Source organism: Sapajus apella, unplaced genomic scaffold (assembly GCF_009761245.1).
Source record: "Sapajus apella isolate SASKATOON/1434 unplaced genomic scaffold, GSC_monkey_1.0 scaffold1, whole genome shotgun sequence".
In the NCBI taxonomy this organism is placed as follows: domain Eukaryota; kingdom Metazoa; phylum Chordata; class Mammalia; order Primates; family Cebidae; genus Sapajus; species Sapajus apella.
This window is the reverse complement of record NW_022436941.1, coordinates 28,408,321-28,433,022: the sequence shown is the minus strand read 5'-3', so window position 1 is coordinate 28,433,022 and position 24,702 is coordinate 28,408,321. Positions and strand designations below refer to the sequence as shown.

Sequence of the window (24,702 nt, the reverse complement as noted above, 5' to 3'; positions counted from 1 at the left end):
GGTATATCTAGTGAGATCTACTGATACTCAAATTTTTTTATAGGAGAATTTTTATTACTTCTAAACAAGTGGCCCACGTGTTTTAATTATGACAAAGTCAGCAAAACACACCAGCAAGGGAAGCAAAGGAAAAGCCATGGGCTTGAGAGACCTGGGCTTCCCTTCTTGCCATAGCATAAGCTATTCAGTGGCCAAGAATAAGGTGATCCCATGGTCCTTCCCTGTGCAAGACTGCAATAGCTCTAAGTGGCACAAGGTAAAGGCAGTTCCAACGCACAGACATGGACTGGGTGCCTATTACATGTCCAACTTCACACTGAGTGCTTGCAACCTCACAGTAGCTTCACAAGAGATATTATCATCCCCACTTTACAGATAACGAAACATAGGTTAAATGTTGCTCAGCGAACTTCCCATAGTTAGTGAGAGAGAGACCTGGACTTAAAACATTTATTTGATCACGTCTAACAGTCCATCACTGAATCTGAAAGACTCCAAACCAAACTGTCACGTGTCATCAGAACCCAATTATTACTAACAGACACACTTAAGAATAGCTGGGGAAAATATTAAATCTACAGTTCCAGGACTCCTATACATTGTAGTTGGACACACAAAATGGTACAACTATGAGTGAAGTGGGGGCATATGGCAATACCAAACAAAACTATATAAGCATTCACTCTGTGACCGAGCAATCCCATTAATGGGACTTTAACCCACAGATATCCCTCCAAAAACACGTATGCACAAAATTACTGAATGAAGGAAAATGTGTAACTGTAAAACACTGAAAACTTTTCCTAAATATTCAAGCATAAGACATTGGTTGAATAAATTATGGTACATAGATTCAATAAAGGGCTATGTACAAAAGAATGAGAAAGCTCTCAACGAACTAATATAGAAAGATTTCTAGGAGATATTACTAAATGGGGGGGGGAAAACCAACACAGTACAAAAGCCAATACAGTATGCTACCTTTCAGGAAAGAAAGAAGGAAAATAAAATGCTTATCTTTACAAAAAGAAACACAGGGAGGATGAACTAGAGAACACTTAACATTGGTTATCTACAAGGAAGCATGGCAGAACAGGATGGAAGGAATGTGGGAGTTGGTGATAATTCTTTGAGTTTTTGAGTACTTTTGATTTCTGAAAGCAAGTTAACCTTCTACATATTAAAAATACATAATTAAAGAATGTGAAGGAGAGGGAGCTAAAAATGAAAACAACCTGAAACAGTAAACCTAAGCAGATTTGAAAAGAATACATAAGCACAGGAATGAAGAAGGAAGACCTGAGTGATGAGAAGGAGGGAAGAAAGGAGGACCAATCCAAGTAAATTTTGAACACAGTATTTGACTCTTAGGCCCTCTGTCTTGGCGAACTGGTACATGTGGATGAAAGAACAGCCAATAATTGTCCATTTTAGTGGTTTGACCAAAGCAATTCTGAAACTATATGATATGTATTATAGAATTGAGCAAATGAATAAATGTGTGGCTTTTGTTGGGAGCCAAAATTCTCATGGGCAAAGAAAGGACATATAAATATAAAATGAGGGAGGGTAAGGAAGAACCCTGTGGGACAGGAACTGGAAGTATGCTGTGAACTCATGATTTCTAAGTCTATGCATCAACATGTGTATGCTTATGTGTACATGTATTTCTATTTGTATATATATGTATTAGGATCTATGTGTGTGTGTATGCAGGTATATATTCCCTAGCTCTTCCCTGAAAAGGCCAAGAAGCAAAGTCACCCTAGTACTAATGACCACACCTAGCACCCAGATCTAGACCATTTCCCAATAAAAGGAGCCAGAACTCCTTGGAAAAATGGCTGACATCAGGGTGGGGCAGGGTTGCTACAATATGCATCTGAATATACTACACTAAAAAAAGAAGATATTAACCCCAAAATGATAGGGGCAGATCCAAAAGGCAGAGGAGTCAGATCAAAGGGGATCCCACTGGCCAAATCTGAACAGCAAAATAGTTAGGTACCTACACAAACTAATGCAAGAACATAAAACCAAATACCAGGTGTTCTCACTTATAAGTGAGAACTAAACATTGAATACACATGAACACGAAGATGGAAATAACAGACACTAGGGACTACTGGATCAGGGAGGCATGCACTGAAGAACCACCTGCTGGGTACTACGCTCACTTCCTGGGTGATGGGATCATTAGCACCCCAAGCCTCAATATCACACAATATGCCCATGTAACAAACCTGCACATGGACCCTTTAATCTATAATAAATGTTGAAAGTAGTAAAAATAAAAAGGTATAGTAATGTATTTTAAACCACTGAAAAAACAGGAGCTAAAAAGTACTGACAATAGGTAAGTAAAAGGGAGAGAAGGCAGGGCTCTTGCTGCAGTAGAATGCTGAGAGCTGACTCTTAAATGTAGAGGGAGTAGAAAGCTAGAAAAATCAGCATTTTGCAAACATCTTAGTTGAAGATTGGATCAGGCAAGAATCCTCAATGAATGCTAAATTTACAGAGAATTTTAAAGAGGAACTTGGAATTTGCATTGATTTAAAGCGTCTCCCCACAGACTACTTATTAGTTGCAAGAGAGAGAAGCAGGAATCACACAGCAGAGAAATCAGGCAACACTGTGATGAGTGATCAAACTTAAGAGCCAATGAGGGACAGGTGGTCACCATGTGCTCCCAGATGGGACACCTGAGAAGGACACTATTTCACCAATGCAGCTGTACAGCTAGGAATGTATAACCTTAGTCTAATCACAAGGAAACAGCTGAAAAACATGAAATAAGAAACTCTGTTTTAAAACAGTGGGGTAAACTCTATTCTTTTAAAATGTCAATGTTATAAAAGATAACAAAATGCTATGAAAGTGTTCCAGATTAAAGGAAGTTATCTAAACTCTATACTGTAGGGGGGAAATGCTGAAAAGGACATTATTAGGTCAACCAACAAAATTGGAATATGGAAGCTAGATGGTAAATGTATTATATCATTATTAATTTATTAAGTTGTTAACCATACCATGGTTATATCAGAATACCTCTATTCTTAGGAAATACCCACGTACATATTTATAGTCTATGACATTTGTAACTTACTCTCAAGCTGTTCTAAAAAGAATCACCTATGTGTGTAAGGAGAGAACGAAAGCACGAATAACAAAGGAAGTCAAGTAAAATGTTAATCATAAGTGACTCTAGGTAACAGTAAATGAGTATGTTCTTTGCAGTATTTTATTTTTTGCAACTTTTTTATAAATTTGGAATTATTTGCAAACAATACTTTTCAGTCTCTATAGAACCATTTAAAATGTGAAAGGAACCCCCACGTGAGTGAGAGCTCTTGCGCTTGCTGACAAACAGCGGTGACTCCTGGCTATCATCGCTTCCCGTGTACTCTCCTTACAGCAAGCTCAAGAATTCTGCTAAGTGGATCTCATTACTTGCAGCCCGAGTTGCCAGGAACCTTTTGGTTCTACATCCTGTCACATGGGGTAACTTTAGCTGAGGTTGGTTTCCTGAAGTATTATATATAAAAGCAAGCACAGCATCATTTATTCATTCTTTCACTTATTTCACAAGTGTGCTTACTACATGCCAAATTCTGGGCCAAGTCTTGTGTTAGGAATTACATCCTCCTCTTGTCGCAAAAATCAAGAAATTCCAGTATGATCCTAAATTCCCATTTTCCACAAAAACATTGAATCTGCTTCCAATCAGAAACAATTTTACCTCCTAAATGCTTTCCACATCTGCCCACTTCTCTTCATCTTTGCAGTGAGTCCTCTCATCTCTCCGTGATCACATCTCCTATCCTGTCTGCCTCTGTGTTTACATCTCTGATGTGCTCCACTCTGCAGCCAAAGAGTGCTTTCTGCAATGCACATCTGATCATGGAGGGTAAAGCCCAGAGTTAATGTCACACCCAATTTCCCCCAAGTCCTCAATCCATTCTCAAGTGTTGAGTCTGAGCTCAAATCCACAGGTAAGAGAGGCCCTCTCCTGAAAAGGGTCAAGGCTGAACGAGGTGGTGCACTAGAACCACCCCATCTTCTTTAGGTCTTGTATCCCACATCTCCAGAGGGAATGGGGAGACAAGGAAACCCAATCCTCGCTCTCTTCCTAATCGACTGGACCAATTCTCATGATGCTCCTTATCTCTGTGTATCTCAGTCACCCCCAAATAATGCTCACTCAGTATACCTCCTCGCCTATCTCTTTTTTCATCACTACCCATCTACTGAAACCCTTGCTTTGTGCCCTCTGGAATACTTGGCCTCTTATCCGCAAACCCCCTTGCTCCTCAATCTGTTCCTTTATATGTCTTTCAGCCTCCTACACTAGGAGATACCTGGCTCTCCCTGAAGACCCTGCTTCTGCTGCAGTCCTCAAGAGGTGGATGTGTCTTCTATCTCCACTGTTCTCACATCTGTGAGCCTAAAAGTGGGGGAGGATCCTCCTTGCTCCATAGTGCTGCTTTCAGACCACTCTCTTTCCTTCCTCCTAAAACTCCCAGCTTTGGATTTTACCAGTTTATGAGATTCTGCAATCTTTCATGGTGGCTGTCATCCTTAAAGTCATCCTCCTCATATCCTGACGCTGGCATAGTCCCTGCCAGCTATATTCCTATTTATTCCCCTTGTACCAAAACTCCTCAAAAGAGTTGTCTATACTCACCATCTCCAATTCGTATCTTCCTATTACTGTTATCTCTCTCATGGGTTTTTCTTAATGAGTATTCATCAATTTATTTGTCCATTCTCCTCTTAATGGAATTCTGGGTTAATTTCTCTCACTTTTACATAAGTGCTGCACAGAACATGTCTCTAGGGTATATATACCTAAGAGGGGAACTGCTGGGTTGAAGCTCACTCTTCCAATGCACTGAAACTTATCTTGTCAGTGGTCTTCTAAATTCCTAAATTCACTGGCCCATTCTCAGCCCTTACCCTATCTGACATATCAGCCTCATTTGACACATGCTTACTACATGACGCATGCTTAATGCATGCTTAATACTTGGCATTCAGGATAATTAATGTTTCTTCTACCTCACTGGCTGATTCTTTTCAGCCTCCTTTGCTGGTTCCCTCTCTTCTTTTCTTATTTATACTCATTCTCCTAGTGATTTCAGATAGTCTCATGGCTTCAAAAACTAGCAGATGCCAATGATTCTCAAATTTATATATTTTGCTCAGACTTTGGTACTGAATGCCAGGCTCACATAGCTAACTTCTTATTTAGTATCTCCACTTAGATGTCTAAAAGACATCTCAAATTAAAAATGTTCAAAAGGGACTCCTGATCTTCCTCAAGTCTGCTCTATCCATAGCCTTCCCCACCTTACCTGACGGTAGCTCTATCCTTCCTGCTTTTCAGGCCAAACTCATTTAAGTTACCAGGACTCCTCTCTATAATATCTGCCCACATTCAAGAAACCCTGGTGGCAAAATCCATAATCCAACAGCGTCTCTGCACTTTGACTGTTGTCACCTTGATCCACTGAGATAGAGACATTATCATCTCTTGTGGATTTTGAAATATGCATAAGTTGTTGAATGAGTAAACAAGCAACAGTCTTAGTTCTCAAGTTATTCAAAATCAACCATTTGATAAACAACTTAAAAAAAATTCAACACCTACTAAAAAACACATATTCCTAAAACCAAAAACACATAGTGATAAAACAGTAGTGATATTTTCATTAAAACAGAAAGCCAATCAAGGATGCCTTATACCATTATATCACTTAGTACTCTTCTAGAAGTTCGGGCTAACACTCTAAAATATAAAACATAAATAATAGAATTGGAGGAACAAATTATTTTCATTTGCAAGTGATATACCTATAAAAATTTATGAAAATCAAATTAAGAACTCTTGGCTGGAATACAACAAGAATTCAGCAAAACAACTAGTTCTGAGATAAACAAAATTCCATGGCTTTCACGTCTCCTAGCAAAAACCAGTTAGAAGAGAAAATAGAAAGAAAAGATTGCATCTATAACAGCAAGAAAAAAAGTAAAACACATAAAAAGAAAACATCAAACACCATGCCAAAACATATGAATAAATTTAACAAAAAAGGAAAAATTATCATGATACAATATAAAATACAAAGGCATGTACAAAACCGCACAGGAGATAATCTACATGTATGTATAAATACCTATATTATACATTCACACTGATAGGGTGAAATCTAGAAGCAACTGTATCAAAATATTAATACCTCTGAGTTTTAGGATAGAGAGTAATTTTAATTTTCTTCTTTGCATGGTATTTTCTAGATTTTCGACAGTGAACATGTAAAGTCTTTATACTAAAAGTTTAGTTGTTTGTAAAAAATTATGTAAACAACAGTACTTATTTTGAAATTTAATGCATGAAAGTGTTTCTGAATTTGGCCTAAATGTGCTGACCATACTAAGTCTTTCTGATTAGATCAGCAAACCAGCAGAATAAGCATTTCAACCATTCTTCATGATGAATGTGATTACTGTTCCAAGTGATGGGTTTTCAGGGTCTTTTTAATTCAATTTGTGATTACAGTTAGGCCTCCATAATAATCAACTTAATTCTACCATTATGTAAATCACTGCCTGACAGAGGGGTACCCTGGTGGAAAAAGAGAAAAGACCCACAAGCAAGAATGCTCAGGAAATAGAATGCTTTGACTAAATTAATGTGATATTTAATACCAATTTTAAAAAATCCCTTTAATTCAAGCCTCTGAGTTATGCGACCTGCTTTTCCACCTTGTTAAAGATCACTGACACTGGGCTTAATGACCTAGAAGTGTGCAGTATCTTGGGCCTCCCCAGACATCCATTTCATCTCAAAGCTGAGGAAGGAATGAGGTGGGGGTGGGAGACATCTGAGCCAAGTACACAGGAAACAGGGATATTCAGTGGAGACTGCCATTTGAAAAATAACATGATGATATCAATTTTGTTGCTGTTGTTTTTGCCTAATCGTGAAGAAAGAAGTTGAAAGTGCATGCAGGTTAGCTTTGACTCTACCAAATATTTATCCTGAGACAGTGGTAGACATATATTTTAAGGCATTGTAATAATAACATAAAAGTCATGCACCAAAGACCTCACTCACAAAAATAGCTTATAAGGGAAAGAATACTTTAAATAATAGTACTGTTTCTATAAAAGTCTTTTGATATCATATTCTGCTAAAAATAACTGGAAATATTATTTTCAAACATATTTATCAGACCTTATTCCTTGCATTATTAGAATTATTTAGATGAATTATTATTCATGTGAACCTCATGGCAAGATAGGGAGAAAACTACAAAACTCTCCTATGTAATTAGCTACTCTACTTTTTGAATGATTTTAATTCAGTCTTACATTAGCACATCTTTTAAAATTGAGATGCCTAATCAGGAGCTGAAGAACACATTGGATTTCCTCCAAACTAGACCATAAGAACAACTATGCAGTTTCTGGACTATCATTTCTTTAAAAATCTGGAATTTCCCTTCCTTACAAGTTGTTAAAACTCATTTCAAAATCCAATTTTAATTTATCAGTAAATGACAGCATGCCGTATCGTTCAGGGTGAGATATTGTTTTTTTTCCTGTTAGGATAATGAAGAGTAGCATCAGGTTTTCTGATTTGGCAGCACATAGTGTCTGTCTCTGTGCATCAGTTCATTGATCATTCAACAGATATTTATGAAGTTCCTACTACATGTGAGGCACTCTGCTGAATACCATGCCCCAAATGTGGCTGCAGCTATAAGGGTCCCGTGTCTCAAGGTGTGCATGCATAAGCACCAATTTACATTTTTTTAACCAAGAAAATCAATTCAATTCCATTTAGTTTTTGTTCTGCACAAAGTTAGTATCAGAGACAGAAGGATAGATTCTCCTATATCATGTTTTCACTCATGCATTCCATAAATATGGATTAAACATTATATTTTTACTCATCTACCCCATAATATATGGATACTTCACATAGTAGCACTTCAATGAAGCAATTTTCACAGGTAGATCAAAAGGAAGCTTTCACATACTTGCCTTCTTTTTTCTCAAAGCTACTCGTCAAGGCTTCAAAGCACATCCAGGCACCGACAAACTCTGTGCCCATTACCCAAATACTCCCAGGGGACACTGCCAAATTGTAAAGAAGGCCAGCATTTTTGCACTCTCACCATACATTCTCCCTTGAAAGCATCCAGAATTTCCATCTGGTTTGTCTATCACACTCAACGAGGGAAAGAGCACAGCGAGATTCCCAAAGGTTGTTTAATTAACATTAGAGTAAAATTGGAACATATTTTTGCATTCCTGAATGCAGGTTATACCCTTCTGATTACAACTTTTACCTTCTACCCTCACAGAGAATACTGGAAAGCAAATTTAACTAATAACAATGATCACCCCCTATTCTCTCCTCTGCCCTAAAAGGGTTTTGTTTTCCTTTGCTAAAACTAAAATGCCCATTTTCTCCATTACCCTCTCATTCATTTCTATTCACTTCCCTTTCCTTCCTTGAGAAGTTGTGCACGTGAGTTAATTAACCTGGCTCCATGTGGAAGCAGCCGAAGAAAACATTTATTCACAATGTCTTTTAAGCTATAAGTGAACACACAAGACAGCCCCCTTGTAATTTAAGCTAAGGGCTTGGAAACTTACATCTTTTCCCAGTACTCTGAGTTCAAACTGAGTCTCCTTGAAGTGAACCTTTGTAATCCGAGGCCTAAAAAACAAAGCATATGGTGTTGTTGCTGTTTTTAAGTACTAACCTTTCAGAAAAATCAGGAAAGTGTCCAATGGAAAAGACTAGTGAATATTGGCTCCTTTATATACTGCTTCATAGCCAGTACATACAGAGACAGAGAGAGTTCCCCATATACACTAATGAAAACTCCATTCCCATTGTCCTATGCTTCTCCACTAAATGCACGGATGACCTTGGAATCCCCGGGTTGTGGCAGTGCTGCCTTCCCAAACACAGTGCAGGGCCATGGGCTTCCCAGTCTCTCCAGCTCATCCCCATTTAGATCTAAAAGTCAGAGTAGTCCTGGATCCACAGCCTACCAGCACATACTGAAATGGGTGAGAAATCTTACTACACACACCTCCTGTGGAGAAGACAGTCTAGAATCACAGTGTCTGAAATTTACAGAGAAAATATATACTGAGGTACATTAGGAGAAAACTCACACCAAATTTCACTCATTTATTTATCAATCACTGAAAATATATCTGTTTTCTTTTCCCCAACTCTTTCACTGACACAGAAGTCCTGTAAGTTCAAAACATAAGAGTTCCAACTCTGTTCTCAAGCCATACCTACCAGAAATACTTTCCCACTTGCTTTTTATTCTTGTAGACAACAACACCAACCGGAGTTAATCCTAAGAAATACTCAGACTTGTTCTCTCCCTGCAAAAACAAACATATGCCTATAACCACATATTCACATAAAATCTCTTTGTCAAAATATAATTGACCATACAAATATAATTTGTTACATTAATATTGGGTTGCATTTTTGGAAGACATCAGCCTAGAAAGCTAGATACACTATGATAGTAGCTAACTTGTTGCTTTTTTTTTTTTTTTCAAAGTTTTAAAGGAAACCTTCTGTTAGTGTTCTTCATACTTGTCACTTCTGTTCATTAAAACCAGCCGAGACTCAGTCAGGCCAGCAGATAACTTACCCAACATTCTTTACACAGTGGTGTTCAACCCTAGCAGCAAATTAACTAAAATCACTGTGCAGCTTAAAATGCTGATGCCTGGGCACTACCAAAAACAGTTAAGTCAGAACCTCTAATGAAGAGGCCAAAACAGTAAAAACACACAGAACTCCCAGGTGATATTTCTGTGTAGTCAAAGACTGAGAACCATTGGCTTCTAACAGGGGTACTTCTGAATGCCTTTATTTATCCGTGACGTGGACAATCATGAAACCAACTTCGTCCCCACCCCAACTCTCTCTAGAAAGTTTAGGCAATCACCAGCAGACACACACTTGAATTTCCGAAGTCTCTATCATGTGTTTTCCTACTTCCACCTGTAACTTTATGGCTGCTTAAAAATTTAAAAATACAGTATCTTCTGGTAAAAACTAGAGAACCCTTATTTTCAGGCAATAAAAAATCCAAATTACAAAAATGGGATCTTGAAAAAGTCACAGCGTGGGTACCAAGGACATGCACAGAACAGTTTGTAATAATGTTATTTCTACTCTAAGATAAACAGTAACCTGCAAAATTATATTCACAAAGAACACAACACATTTGGAAGAATACCAGCCGATGCCCACTTTCAGTTCTTAAAATTCAAATCTTAAAGGAATGTGTAAAGAGTCTCATCAATCTATCTCATTTGCCATCAATTCCTACCATCAACAAAAGGTGATCTCTAATTAGGGTAACACTATACAAATGTAGGAGCATCTTGCAGAAGACTCTCTATAAATTTCCTGTAGGATGATGTCTTTTAAAAACTGAAAACCTAACAAGATTAATGTGGCTAAAGGGAGGGAAGGGAAAATGATAATGATTCTATAGTTTTAGAAGCATTCTTAAAGGACAGTGCTATGAAACATTTAATGCCCTAATGAAATTGGAATCTAACATATCAGGAACTACTACTCCCCCCAAAACCATAACTTTTATTGCTACATTAACTATATAAACAGTAATGCTTCTAACTGTAAACATATTATGAGATGGTTTCTTCTTTTAGGAAACACTAATGAGCAAGACGTACAAAATGAATGCATGTGTGTTATTTACACTGTAGAAAGTTTTATTGCAGCTATTTAAAAACTGAATTCCATGATCCAACCAACAAAAAAAAAAAAAAAAAATCAGTCTATAAATACTCTTCAGCAATTCATTTCCTATAAAGAATAAAGCACCTGGCTCATTTTCTCAAATAAAATATAACTATTGCTACCCACACTCCTCTTAATTCAAAGGCAATGGCATTCTAATCTCATTGGCATAGAATAATCAATTGGTAGCCTAAGAGAAGTGGCTCAAAGGTTAAAACTTGGATGCAGAACACTCAGTGCAGATTCAGTATAGTTGCTCACTGACTACAATTCAGCAAGTTTTCATAAACCACTGAAAAAAATCTGCGAGAATATTTCTATTAATGCAGTGATACCTACACTATGTGGTAACCCTCATATTGACTGAACCAACAGTAGTTGTACCTGGCCTATTGCCTAATGCCTACTTTACCTGGCAAGTGATTTTATTTATGTTTTGCTGCCATAAAATCTATTTTTGGAAAATCCTGTTTTCTGTCTAATTCGATAGATTATATACCAATCTTTTTTTTTTTTTTTTAGACACAGTCTTGCTCTGTTGCCAAGCTGGAGTGCAATGGCATGATCTCGGCTCACTGCAACTTCCACTTCCCAGGTTCAAGCGATTCTCCTGCTTCAGCCTCCTGAGTAGCTGGGACTACAGGTGTGCGCCACCATACTTGGCTAATTTTTGTATTTTCAGTAGAGACAGGGTGTCATCATGATGGCCAGGATGGTTTTGATCTCTTGGCCTCATGATCCGCCTGCCTCGGCCTCCCAAAGTGCTGGGATTATAGGCATGAGCCACTGCACCCGGCCTATAAACCAATTTTAAATTGTTTTCATGTTCAGCTAAGCCTTTTGGATCTGTTATCCAGATTGTGTTTTCAAGTCCAGTTAATTGTTTTTTACAAATGGAAATACAATCACAGATTTTTATGCAAAACTCATTAGGGTTTAATTCACACAAGAGCTGCTTTGTGTTAGAAAAATACAGATAAAAAAGTATCATCTGCTTGCTAAACAACAGGACTGCAGCTTTCCTTTGGGAGTCTCAGTGACTTTTTAAGAAAAATGTCATCGGCTTAAAATATTTTGTGTTAATTAAATGTTACTCACATAGACAGGATGGAGGTCAACGCCATACATCTCCAGGGATTTGGCAGTCCTCAAGTAATTCAGTTCAGCCTCAGAAGGAGCCTGACCCCTATACCGAGCACAAAAACAAAGAGGCTTATTTTACAGTAGCTACTGTACTTAAAGGGATGCAAATGATCTTCACTGTATTCACTAAAAAAAAATAATCCTTTTAACTAATGCAAACATAAGTACTCATATTTCAAGAAGGCCTTTGCTTCTTGGTGACAAAACTGTATACTCTGAAGTGATACTTATATTATTTTCATTTACCAAATCCATTCCGGCTCATTATAGCCTATCCCCAATGTCCCAGCATATATTAAAAATTCTCAGTTTCAGAAACCCCTGAAGAGGTTACACTGAGAATATAAACACTCAAATTAAACAGCATCCCCTCCACAAAGAATAAAATGTCTTTGTGTACCAGCAGCTCTCCATCCAAAGCAAAGAGAACTAGAACAGTGGTGGGTAGGAGGAAGAGAATGGGCCGCCAGCACCCAACTGGGGTCACATTAAGATCTCCTGAGCACATGTGTAGTTTGAAAATACATTAATTAATGTACAGAGATTGTAAAACTGCTTGTTATTTTCTTAATATAGAGTACAGAATTCTTCCCAAAATCTTCATTGGTGATAATATACAGAAAACAGCATTCATTCCTGATGAGGGTGAGCAGAAATGTGCACAGAAATGAGCCAGAAATGTGCACAGAGGAGTTAAACATGTATGTGCATGCGTGTGTGTGTGTGAGAGAGAGAGAGAGAGACAGTGTGTGTGTGTGTGTGTGTGTGTGTGTGTGTGTGTGTGTGTGTGAGAGTGAGAGAGAGAGAGAGAGAGAGAGAGAGAGAGAGAGGCTGAGATTTTACAAGATAACCAAAGGAGGTTGAATCTTAAAAAAAATTAAGAAATCCTGCAGTAACATATTTCATTTCAGCCACAATGCACTAGATTGCACACCATATTTTTGTAACCCATGAAGAATGTTCATCAAATTAGACATACCACACCTTGATCAAGCTTTATTCTTAGAAAGAACTGTCACACTGTCAACACCATCATGTAAAACACATATGAAAGTCTCTACCCAAAGGCTTGATAATTTCAACGTTTAATTGTACTTTGAAGCTCCTAGTATAATCAGTCTCTCAGAATGTGCCAAACACACTGGCCCTCCTAATGTTGTAACAAGCACTCTCTGAGCATCTACTTCAGCAAAACCTGAAAATGAAGGACTCTACAATCAGGTTGGAGAGTCTTATAGTGCATGCTAATACAAGATGGAGGGCCTCTCTCTCTGATTACAATTCAGCAGCCAACTCCTGCTTCTACACTCACTGAAACGGATTAATTCTACATTTTTCCTCTATTTTATCTTATTTGAGACAGAGTTTCGGTTTTGTTGCCCAGGCTGGAGTGGTCTCAGCTCACTGCAACCTCTCCCTCCTGGGTTCAAGCAATTCTCCTGCCTCAACCTCCAGAGTAACTGGGATTACAGGTGCACGTCACCACACCCAGCTAATTTTTGTATTTTTAGTCGAGACGGGATTTTGCCACGTTGGTCAGGCTGGTCTCAAACTCTTGACCTCAGGTAATCCACCTGCCTTGGCCTCCCAAAGTGCTGGGATTACAGGAATAAGTCACCACACCCAGTCATTTCTTTTTCTTAACTATAATAGATCTGAAACCAAGCATATTCAAGAGGGCGTGTTATGTAACAAGAAATAAAGCAATGTTAACCAGTATAAAAAATTTAACCAAAATTAACTATAATGAAATTTTAACTTCAATGCTGTAGGCCATGAATTGAAAATCCTACTAGGTGAGCCTGTCTACTCTCAGAAACGCATGTGGTGTTAACACAATACCCTCCAAGGTTCCACACTGGCATCATTGTGATTTCCAGACTCATTGCTATGGCCTGAATAAGACTTGGCTTAACCTGTGAAGAAGTAGCATACTCCACAAAGAGGAAACATCAAAAAATGTATTTGTGCATTTATGGGTAAAATTTTTGTGATTAAATTATATTTATAGCTGAAAAATTAACTTCACAAGATACTGGTGACTGAAAAGACCACAAAATCTAGTATTTACAGAATGATTCCACCATGTAGTATCATAAATACATGAACCTATGCAAAACAAATTTTCTCTATGGGAAATTCTACATAGAAAGAGATGTCTAAAAGGCCATTGACCACAAATATGACTTTACACATTCAAATTACTTTCTGCTTTATATTTTTTAAATTATTGAAGTTTTCGATGAGCATTTTAGAATTAAAAGCAGTTTAAAAACTGTACAAAGAAGAATATTAGCATATTCAAGGCACAGGTAAAGAATTTATCATTCCAGAAACTTTTCTTATGTCTGCCAATATCATAAGATGATGACTGATGGATGATGAAATAAGACACAGTGTAATGATTCTTACAGTAGAGTTTTATGGATCCTTTCTATGGCTTCTTCAAGTTCTTCCTTCTGGTCAGGAACAAACCGGTACTCAGATACATATCCTGCAGTATGTTTATACGGGTCATAATCTCCAAGTTCAGCTAAAAAAAAAAAAAAGAAAAAGACATTATAATTTTTTTCCATTTTAGGAAAAAAGTCCTTAAAATATAGATATAAAATATCCTAATATGCTTAAACGTTTTGTCAAATGTCTTATTAGAATTCACATACAAGACAACTAAATAATTTTACTAAAACAACTCTGATGAGCACATATGGATGGTAGCAACACATTCTGGAATTAAAAATCAAAGTTCTATATTTTTGCTTTGCCAAAGACTGTAATTATATCATCATTTTTACTTCAATTATTCTTACCAATTTATGTGAAGTAAAATGTTGTAAACACCATTTAGAGTACAAACATTAGAAATGCTGGAAGTGAAATGACCTCAATATATCCTATCAGATAATGACACCGATAAACAGTGCATGTGATTCAATACATGTTTGCCTGAAATAATGATCATGGAAATGCAATACAATTCTGTACATATCCCATTACAATTTACACAAAGAAGCAAAATGACACCAGACAGCCCACTATGTTACTCCTATAAAAACGTTTCTCCCTACGTTAATCTACCTTGTAAGCCCCAACCCAGTTCATCTACATGACATTTTTCCTAGTATATTTCTTCTATATAATTTTTAGTCTGCAAGTGCCACAAGGGCAAGGACCATGCTGTCTCATTCTCCCCACATCTAGCTTCTTAGAAGGTGTCCAATTGTTACTGGAAGTAGTCTCAGCCTCAGTCTCCAAAATGACAATGCATACTGGAGCCACCCCACACAGCCACCACATTAACACAAAGAGCTGAAGAGCACTGATCTCAATATCCAAGCCACATGCTGAACATAGCGATGGGACCTGAGCATGCAGACTCTTCACAATAGCTGTGCAAAAGCAATGGGATCTCTGACACAAAGCAGCTTGGGTGAGGGTGAGGGAAGGAGAATCAATGAACTTGGATGAAATGTACAGAGAACAGATTGTTAGACCCTCCACTTAATCAAGAATCAATGCTATTCCAGTGACTAAAACTCCACAAAACCTACCATAAGGGATTTGTACTTGGCTCCATTTTTACCTCTTCCGAAGGAACACTGAAGAAAACTTGAATTCCAAATTAACTTAATTTTTTTTTTCAAAATCTCATGGATAAGAAGAGTTTTAGTATGTAAGTTCACTTTAAAAAATGCAAATACTTTCTCCAGACATTTCTGAGGCAAACATGCTTAAGTGGCACCTACACTGGATGGCATATGCTCCCAGCTGAGCAGCAATGTTGACGGGACAGGGCAGGCGGCCCTGAAGGACATCTTGCTTCACCTGCAAGAAAAACTGATATCTAAAAAAGAAATGAAAAGAGACATTAATTATCTCTTACGCTACTCAAACCTGAGGTTTCAGACCCTGATAATCAAGGTTAACAACAACAAATCACCTTCAATTAAAATAAAGCCACCTCCCACACTTGTGTGAGTGGGCTGTTGAGTGAACAGGAACTATTTAAACATACCTCACAGAGGCAATACAAGGTTGTGGCTAAAAAGTGTGGCTTTCAAGTCCAACTGCTTGGCTTACTTCCCAGCCCCAGCATTCACTACCTCTGTAGTCTTGGGCTGCTGCTTAACCTCTCCAACAGCCACTCTCCCCACCTGCAAAACTGGGACAGTTGACAGCATCCACCTCATCGGGTGAATGTAATGGATAACTCCAAGCTTTTTTAAACTATCATTACTGCCACTACCACCAACAACACACTCTTGCTGGGAGGAACAAATCACAAAGACCCAACCTATATTACATAACACTCTGCCTATATTATCTGCTCAATCCATGTTGCCAAAAGAAAACCTGTATAATTGTAGTACCATGCACTGCTCTAAACGCTATACAGTAACTCTTCATAAGTGATTTATGTATAATAGATTAACACTTTAAAAATAAAGTCAGCACTATTATTTTCTCCATTGTGCAGATGAGAAAAGTGTTAGACTCAGAAGCGAAATAACTTGTCCAAAACCTCACAACTAATTAAGAAGCAGAGTTAGGGATAGAAGCCAAGCAAGCTGACCCTAGAACTCTCTCAATAAGGATGTTATGTAACTTTGACTAGCTTTATTTTTTTCTTATTCAGCTATTCTGCCAGTGGACTGAGAGGGGCCAGAGGTTTATGAACCAACATAATTAACCATCCACATCATCTTCAGATGCTAGCATTTACACACAAGCACACACACTCACACACTTCAGTTTGTCTTTTCGTGACTTCTGCTTTACAAGGTAACTCAATGTCATTGGGAAGGGCAAAAAAAAAAAAAAAAAAAAAAAAAAAAAAAAAAAGAAAATAACTATAATAATCAGCTATGACAAATTTCTCTTCTCCAAATGCTCACAACCAAAGCCCTTAGCGAGGAAATGTTACACTTGTGTTAGATGTCAGATGCCACATTAATTATTTCAATTAGACTGGTACCAACTTTGATTGCAACCACATGCTTGAGAGAAAATTTGCTCAATGCCCCATGTTTCCCCACTGCCCATTTCAGTAAATGGCACCTCCACCTTCAGATGTCCAAGTAAAATAAACCTGGGAACAATGTGTCATCATTGCTGGCACCCATAGTCAATCACCAAATATGCTGTTTCTGAAATCTATACTCTTCTTCATCCCCTAGTCCAGGCAGCTCTCTCCTAAATTTCTAAAACATCCTCCTAAGTGTTCTGCCATCACTCATATTCATCAATCATCCCAAGAAGTAAGCAGGATTCTTAAGATATAAACAGAATCATGTCACTCTTTCAGTTAAAAAGAAAAAGAAAAAAAAAAAACCTCAAAAGACTTCCCTTTGCTTTTAGGATAAAGTTCAAGTTCAAGCTCCTTAAGCTAGCTTGCAAGGCTTCTGCTTACTTCTTGGGCTACTTCTTGCCACTGATTAATGACCACACTGTCCTGTAATTTGCACACCCTTTTCCAACCCTATTTAACTATTTTCAATTCCCTGAATGCTCATCTAAGAATATTAAATCCACTTTATAATCATCATCTGTGCTCCTCCTGGAGAGGAGAAAAGCAGAGTCAAGTAATATTACGAGAACTTAAATAGAAAACCTTATAAACAAGGGTGGGCATGGTGGCTGATGCCTGTAATCCCAGCACCTTGGGAAGTTTAGTCAGGTGAATCACCTGAGGTCAGGGGTTCAAGACCAGCCAGGCCAAAACGGTGAAACCCCTTCTCTACTAAAAAAAAGTTAGGGGTGGTGGTGCATGCCTGTAGTCCCAGCTACTCGGGAAGCTGAGGCAGGAGAATCACTTGAATCCAAGAAGTGGAGGCTCCTGTGAGCTGAGGCTGCGCCACTGCACCCCAGCCTGGGTGACAGGGCGAGACCCTGTCTCAAAAAAAACCTTATAAACAACAGAGACAGTTGTGAGAATTATCGCTGCTCGCTGCTGGAAACTTGCATTTTACTATACCCTCGTTCTCTATTGGTACCTTCAAATTTCTTTTCCTGAAGTGTACTTTTTTAAGGAAATGGGTCAGGGATGTGTATTTCTCTCCCTCTATTGTGCATGGTGGGTCACATCTGTAATCCCAGTGCTTTGGGAGGCTGTGGAAAGAGGATTGCTTGAGGCCAGGAGTTTGAGACCAATGTGAGCAACATAGTGAGACTCCCATCTCTACAAAAAATAAATTAGGCAGGTATGGTGGTACATGCATATAGTCACAGCTACTTGGAAGGCTCAGGCAGGAAGATCATTTGAGCCCAGGATGTTGAGGTTGTAGTGAGCCATAACTGTGCCACTGCACTGCAGCCTGGGCAACAGAGTAAGACCTTCTCTCAAAAAAAAAAAAAAAAAAAAACACTTTGATAACATCTGACCTGACAATCAAATCTTTTGCCAAATACAGAAATCATAATCATCTGTTTCAAAGACAAAAGGAAAGAGGGACAGAGAGATTAAAAACATATATTAGAAAACAAAGAAGTGAAACACAGAAAGACAAACAGATACAAAGAAACAGGAGCCATATCACATTGGTAACTGCATTCCTAGTATCCAGGGCTCGGCACCTAGTAGCTGCTCGATAAATACCTGTTGATTTGCAAGTTGGGTACATGGATACACAAATAGACAGAATTCTAAAGACTGGGAACATTATTTGCTGTCTCTGAGAAATTCATAAAGAAAAAAAAATCTACTCAAACTTGCCTGGATAGCCTGCCTTTTAAACTGCCTTTTAAACAGATCTTTAACTCACCGCTTTAAAAGGAAAAACACATCAAAAATTGAAGAAGGCAAACGAACTATTTTTAATTTAAAACTTGTTTTTTATTATAGCAAGCATCTTATTAGAGTCTAAGGCAATGAGACTCTAATTTGTGATAAAGTAAAATCATATTTTCATATGTTAAACATTTTATAGTTTCTCAGGGTCTATTTTAAATTACCTATGTATTGCTTACCTTGTATACTTTATGGGGCTTACAGGAAATTTAATATTCTATTTGAATTACAGCAATTTAGAGTTGCTGAGTCTTTCCTTCAGTGTCATTCTGATTAAAGCTATGACTGAATACTTGAGTCCTTGTTTATCTCTTTTTTTAATTAGGATGAACCTATATGCCAGTTTGCCTAGGATGGTACAAATGTATGCCTATTATGAAGATAGAATTATTAATAACTCTTCATTCTCTAAAGTGTCAGAGTTTAGACAATAAATTATACTGTGACTTTAGTTATATTGTATCATACTGGGGAAAAAAATGCTGACTAAAAAAGATCTACTTAACAAGAAAGTTTCCAGAATACATTGTGGTACACAGCAGAGGCGTCATGAAGCAGTTTCTGGTTACGTCCTATATAAACTAACAAACTGATGTATATGCACTGCCCCAAGACCATAAGTTCTTCGGGGGAGGAGCATTTGGTCTTCCACTCTATCTGTATTTAACACACCACCACCACCGCCAGTACATGATAGATGGGTCTGAAATATTGGCCTCACAGTTTTCTATTTATCTAATGTGTGTTGAAAAGAGCTGAATTGACATCAAGGACGTACAAGCTGTTGAGGACCATTAGCAATTAGAGGCACGAAGAACAGATGAGGACTTTCGTAAAGAAGAGCCAGAGAGACAGAAGCCCAAAACAGAAGACTCCCATGAGATTCCTGGCCAAAAACAATCATGAATGCTCATACCAAAGAATCCTGCAGTGCACCTTGTAATGACTTAAGGCGCTTGTAAAAAACTGAAGGATGTATGGACAGGGAGGAGTTTGATTTCAAGTGCTAGCTGAATTGAAACAGGAGAACCTAGATGAGAGTACCAACCTACACAGACGTAGTAAGGAACACAATTGTTATCTTCATCCCACAGAGAGGAGGGACACAGAATTTTATCTAACCAATCTTGATAAAACTTAAATGTGAGAGTCAGAGAGAAATATTTATATCATAACATGATAGTAAATAATGCAGAAAAATGGCACATATGACTCAGCAAAAAAACACTAGAGAAAATATCCAGTAATTCTCAAAAGAGTAACTCTGAAGTTACCTCTGAAGTTTAAAATCAATAATGAAAATATGGAAACAAATAGCAGTAACAACACCTTACATTTGTACAGTCCTTTAAAGCTCACAAAGTCCTTTTGCATCCATAATGAAATATAATCCTCAACTCTGAGGTAGATGAGGACCATTACCTTCAATGAAAGGAGGAGACAAAGACTCAGGAAGTAGGCATATGGCTGAAAGTCACACAGGAAGTGATTAAGCTAAATAAAACAAGCCTATCTTCACCAAGTGAAGATCCTGGGTTGCAAAAAGAAGGCATGAACTTAATGTCAATCCCAAAAAAATTCTGTGAAAAACTATTTTAAAAACTAAGAAAAAAAAATCAAACACCTGTTTTTAGAATCTAGAAAGCATTATGAATGAGTCATTTGGAACTAACATTATTTTCTTTTTTAGAAAGAGTTTTAAGATCCTTAAAAGTTCAGGGAAATTCCAATAGCATTTCAGATAGGGCTGTCAGCAACACAACTGACAGATTCACTCTCAGGCAGACTGAAACCAGATCTTGTCCTGGTCACCACTGAGTCTCCTTTTACTCAGCACACCGGAACATGGTGCTCCAGATAGTTACTGAACAGTTACTGAATGTAACTGCATTCTGTCTTGACATACAAATTCAATAAATGCAGGCTAGAAAGGGTAGTAAAATGATTCATAGTGAAACGAACACCTACAATGACAAGAGTCTGATTACAAGATTGACTTAGACTTGCAAGACCTATCTCATGGCTCCAAGCTGGTCTTTTCCTAACGTTTTAATCAATTTGAAAATATAAAACAATAATCACTATTTCCATGTCAGTTACCTTTATCATTATCAAACACTTATATCTTTGCATTATGATAAGTACATTGCAAGGACACTCTTATGTATTCCTCCAAGCATCTTTTTTTAAGAAATACTATACTCCCATTGCACTGATGAGAAAACTGCGCCTTTACAAAAGACTATGCAATCTTCTCAGGATTACACTAGTGAATAACAAAGCAAGGACGCAGCCCTCAACCTTGCTAACTCCCAAGTCTGTCTTTCTAACCAATATATGTATTACACTTATCAAATCTGTGGAGGACACAGAGCTATGAAGGACATATAATACAGGGAAGGATGTCATAATGTTTTGAATTAGAACTGAAAATACATTTAACAGATCTCCTGAAGACACAAATCATTTACAGTACTGATGAAGAAAAGAGAGACCACAGTTAATCTGCACAGACCTAGAAAGAAAACCTGGTACTGATAATAGAAATTTCAGGGAATTATTATTTCTTATTGAATTTCCTAGAGTTTTTCAATGCAGGTTTCCTACCTAAAAGTGCTTAACAAGAAGCTGGCTGATGTGTCAGAAATGTTCTACAAGGGTAGAGGTCAGAATATACGATTTCAAAGTCCCCCCAATTTCATTTATTTCAGAAAACATCTTAGAACACAAGGAGGGACTCCAAGTTGATGATTCTATTAACTTACATTTTTCATAATCTGAAACGTTATTTTCCTATCACATTCACCCCAGGTCTGTTCCTACATCAGTGTCCTTCTGAAACATTACTGCATATATTAATATTATGGCCACATATATGCATGAGAAGACTCCCTGCAGCATTATCTGTAATTTTTTTGAAAAAAAGAAATAAACTAGATGGCCATCCATAAGCACATGGTTAGTTATGGAATACTATGCGGGAGTAAAAAGATTGGGTTAAACGGTCAAACAGGCCATAAAATACGTATGAAATAGTAACATGTCAAAAAGCCATACACATAAAAGATTATGTATAAACATGTTTACAATAGCATGATCGTTCATATCAAAAAATTACAGACAACCTAATAGCAAATGCAGAGTAGGGTGGAACAATTTTCCAAAGAAGTAAATTAAGATAAACACTCAACTTGAAAATGGTGGCAGAAGTAAGCTCTTCCTTAAACAGCATATATTTGGAGATTTTGCTTTTTGGTTTCAGTTTTTGCTTTTGTCCAAATTATCTGATATGATTCCTCTTTTTCAGATCAATTAATGGTAATATATTCATGTAAATCAGTAATAAAATGAAAATGTGTGTATCAATGTATTAACTGCACATTTAACTTACTTAAATTCAACTATATGTTTTAGGCAAAAAATCATGGACACTAAACAGAAGCCAGCTATGTCATTGGGTTCTTCACTACACAAGCTGGTCTAAACAACCTTTCAATACAACTGGTTGTGCTGAACACTACACAACCTTTCAATACAACTGGTTGTACTGAAAATATTGTGGGTTGTACCTTATATAAAATCCATGTATTCTGTCAATGAGCCTTCAGAAATTTCTGCAGGGAAATTTCTGTTCACTATTAATGTGTGATGAACAGAGGTGAAGTAATGCATTATAAAACAATGATCTTTTTTCTCCCTTCTTAACATTAACTCAAGTATTTTTGGAACCTAACCCCTATTTAAGATGCAATTCCACTGTACATCTAGAAAAAGGACAGCATGAAATAAGTATTAATATTCATCAAACATAATATGAGACATGGACAATCATAACAGCTTTATATACATCATTCCATTTAATGCTTACAGAAACTTTGAAACAGGTACATCTCCAGGGAACTTTTACAAGTGAGGAAACTTAGGCACAGGCAGAGATTACTCACAACCTGAATAGTAAGGACTTTCATTTTATTTTTTTTTTAATGTTGTGCCCTTGCAATTCTCTAGTGAGTTACACATATAAGCGTATTTTTTGTACCACTTGAGTTCAGTTTCCCTCTGAAACTCTAATGAAAATACCATCCCTCTCCTACACATTTCCTCCCCATCCTAATGGCCTTTTCCCCAGAAAGGCATGCTCTGGGAAGGCTTAAACTGAGTATGTTGGCTTTTCGAAGTGCTCACTAACAATGTGATAATGAACAATGTGAATGCAGACATCTGCTTGCTTCTAAAAATGATGTCTAGGCTGGAGCAGTGGCTAATGCTGGTAATCTCAGCACTCTGGGAGGCCAAGGCAGAACTGTAAGAGGCCAGGAGTTCAAGATCAGCTGGGTCATCATAACAAGACAAAAAAATAAAACTATTAGCCAGGTGTAGTGGCACACACCTGTAGTCCAGCTCCTCCTGAGGCTGAAGCAGGAGGATTCTCTGAGCACAGGAGATTGAGGTCACAGTGAGCTATAATTACACTGCTATACTCTAGCCTGCCAGACAGAGTGAGACCCTGTCTCTTAAAAAATTAAACAAATAAAGATTATGAAATATAATCTTTTCATCATTCAATGAATCATTAGAGTTCAAATGATTATATCTTAAGTTGAGGGATAAAATAAAACAACATAAAGTGAAAATGAAGCCTAAATATGGCAAAGTGGGATGAAAAATGTCCAATTAGCCTACCCTCTTCTCATTCTTCTGTGTGTAGTCCAGAATAAAGACAAAAGAAAGTCTGAGACAGATAAAAGCATGGAATACAAACATAGACATAGACTACCACAGACATGTTTTTCAACTTTTTTAAAGGATGTTATTAGGCTTTATTTGAGCCCCTAATATGGGTTAACTGGGAAAACTGACCTCTTAGAGTTAAGTTAGGGAATAAACTTTTGTTTTTGTTACTACATGCAGCTAGGTCACCAGTGGATTAAGTTAGAACGTAACTGGTCTGTTCTTTATAAACCCTTTCATATGTAGATATATTCTGTTTTGACAACCTAAGCAATACCAATAGGAAATTCTGTCTTACTAATATCAAATATTTGGTGACAAAGGTGAATTAATATATTAAAACATTGGTCTCCATTCTTAATACTAAAAGCAATTATCTTCTTATTTCCTATTGAAACACCTGGATAGTTAATATTTAAGCTACAACCAATTAAGAAGAAATAACTGGCTATGCAAATGTGTATTTAGAAGTACAAACTGAGCATCAGAATATCCTTCCTTTAGGCAGTTCAAATGACTTTTATATGACTACAAAGGCTGAATGTATGCTTAAACAATAATGGTACAGAAATACTTCATCACAGCAGGTGCAAAATCTACCATCACGTCACTCAGGTTCATGCCATTTTCAAACACATCTATCATCAGACACTGATCTACTTGATGCAATGCTAGTTAAAATTTTATCCTCACAGGAGATGCATTATGAAATGCAGGCAGACATACATTCAAATGTTTAGCCCAATTTTAATTTGTTTTAAATAAAGCTGTTTGTATATGCAATGCACATATCTGTTCAAAAACAAAGTCAATACTCTACCTGGTTATTTCTTCTTTAAGTTTACATGGGTCTTCAGCATAGAATTTGATACCAAAATACAAAGTATATGGAGGTCCAGCTAAAATAAGAAATAGAATTTACATTTCACTAAAATCATAAATTAGTCAAGGTAACAGTATATTATACAGCTATTTACAATTACACTCTAAGAATGTCTAAAGAAACAAGAAAACCTAAGACAAAAATAGCAAGGTTCAGAACTGTGACAGTAGGACCTCGACACATACACAAACGTAGATAAAAGGAATAGCCAAATATACCAGAATGTTGCCGGTTCCTATGTCTGGTTGGTGAGGTTATGCACAATTTTTATTATTTATATTTTTCCCATTTTCTATAGTACATATGTAATTTTTCATAGTGAAGAAAGAAAAAAAA

At 37.2% G+C, this 24,702-nt stretch overlaps 1 protein-coding gene across 1 annotated transcript in view; it reads right to left on the bottom strand.

Moving 5' to 3' along the window:
* Positions 1–24,702, bottom strand: part of EPB41L4A (erythrocyte membrane protein band 4.1 like 4A) — a 265,551-nt gene that overhangs the window by 94,511 nt on the left and 146,338 nt on the right. Inside the window, exons 4-9 of the mRNA XM_032274491.1 lie at positions 24,304–24,382; positions 15,712–15,809; positions 14,378–14,498; positions 11,921–12,008; positions 9,332–9,420; positions 8,668–8,731 (exon numbers count right to left, since the gene is read on the bottom strand). Of these exons, the coding sequence (XP_032130382.1) occupies positions 8,668–8,731; positions 9,332–9,420; positions 11,921–12,008; positions 14,378–14,498; positions 15,712–15,809; positions 24,304–24,382 (539 nt within the window). The remainder of the gene's footprint in view (positions 1–8,667; positions 8,732–9,331; positions 9,421–11,920; positions 12,009–14,377; positions 14,499–15,711; positions 15,810–24,303; positions 24,383–24,702) is intronic.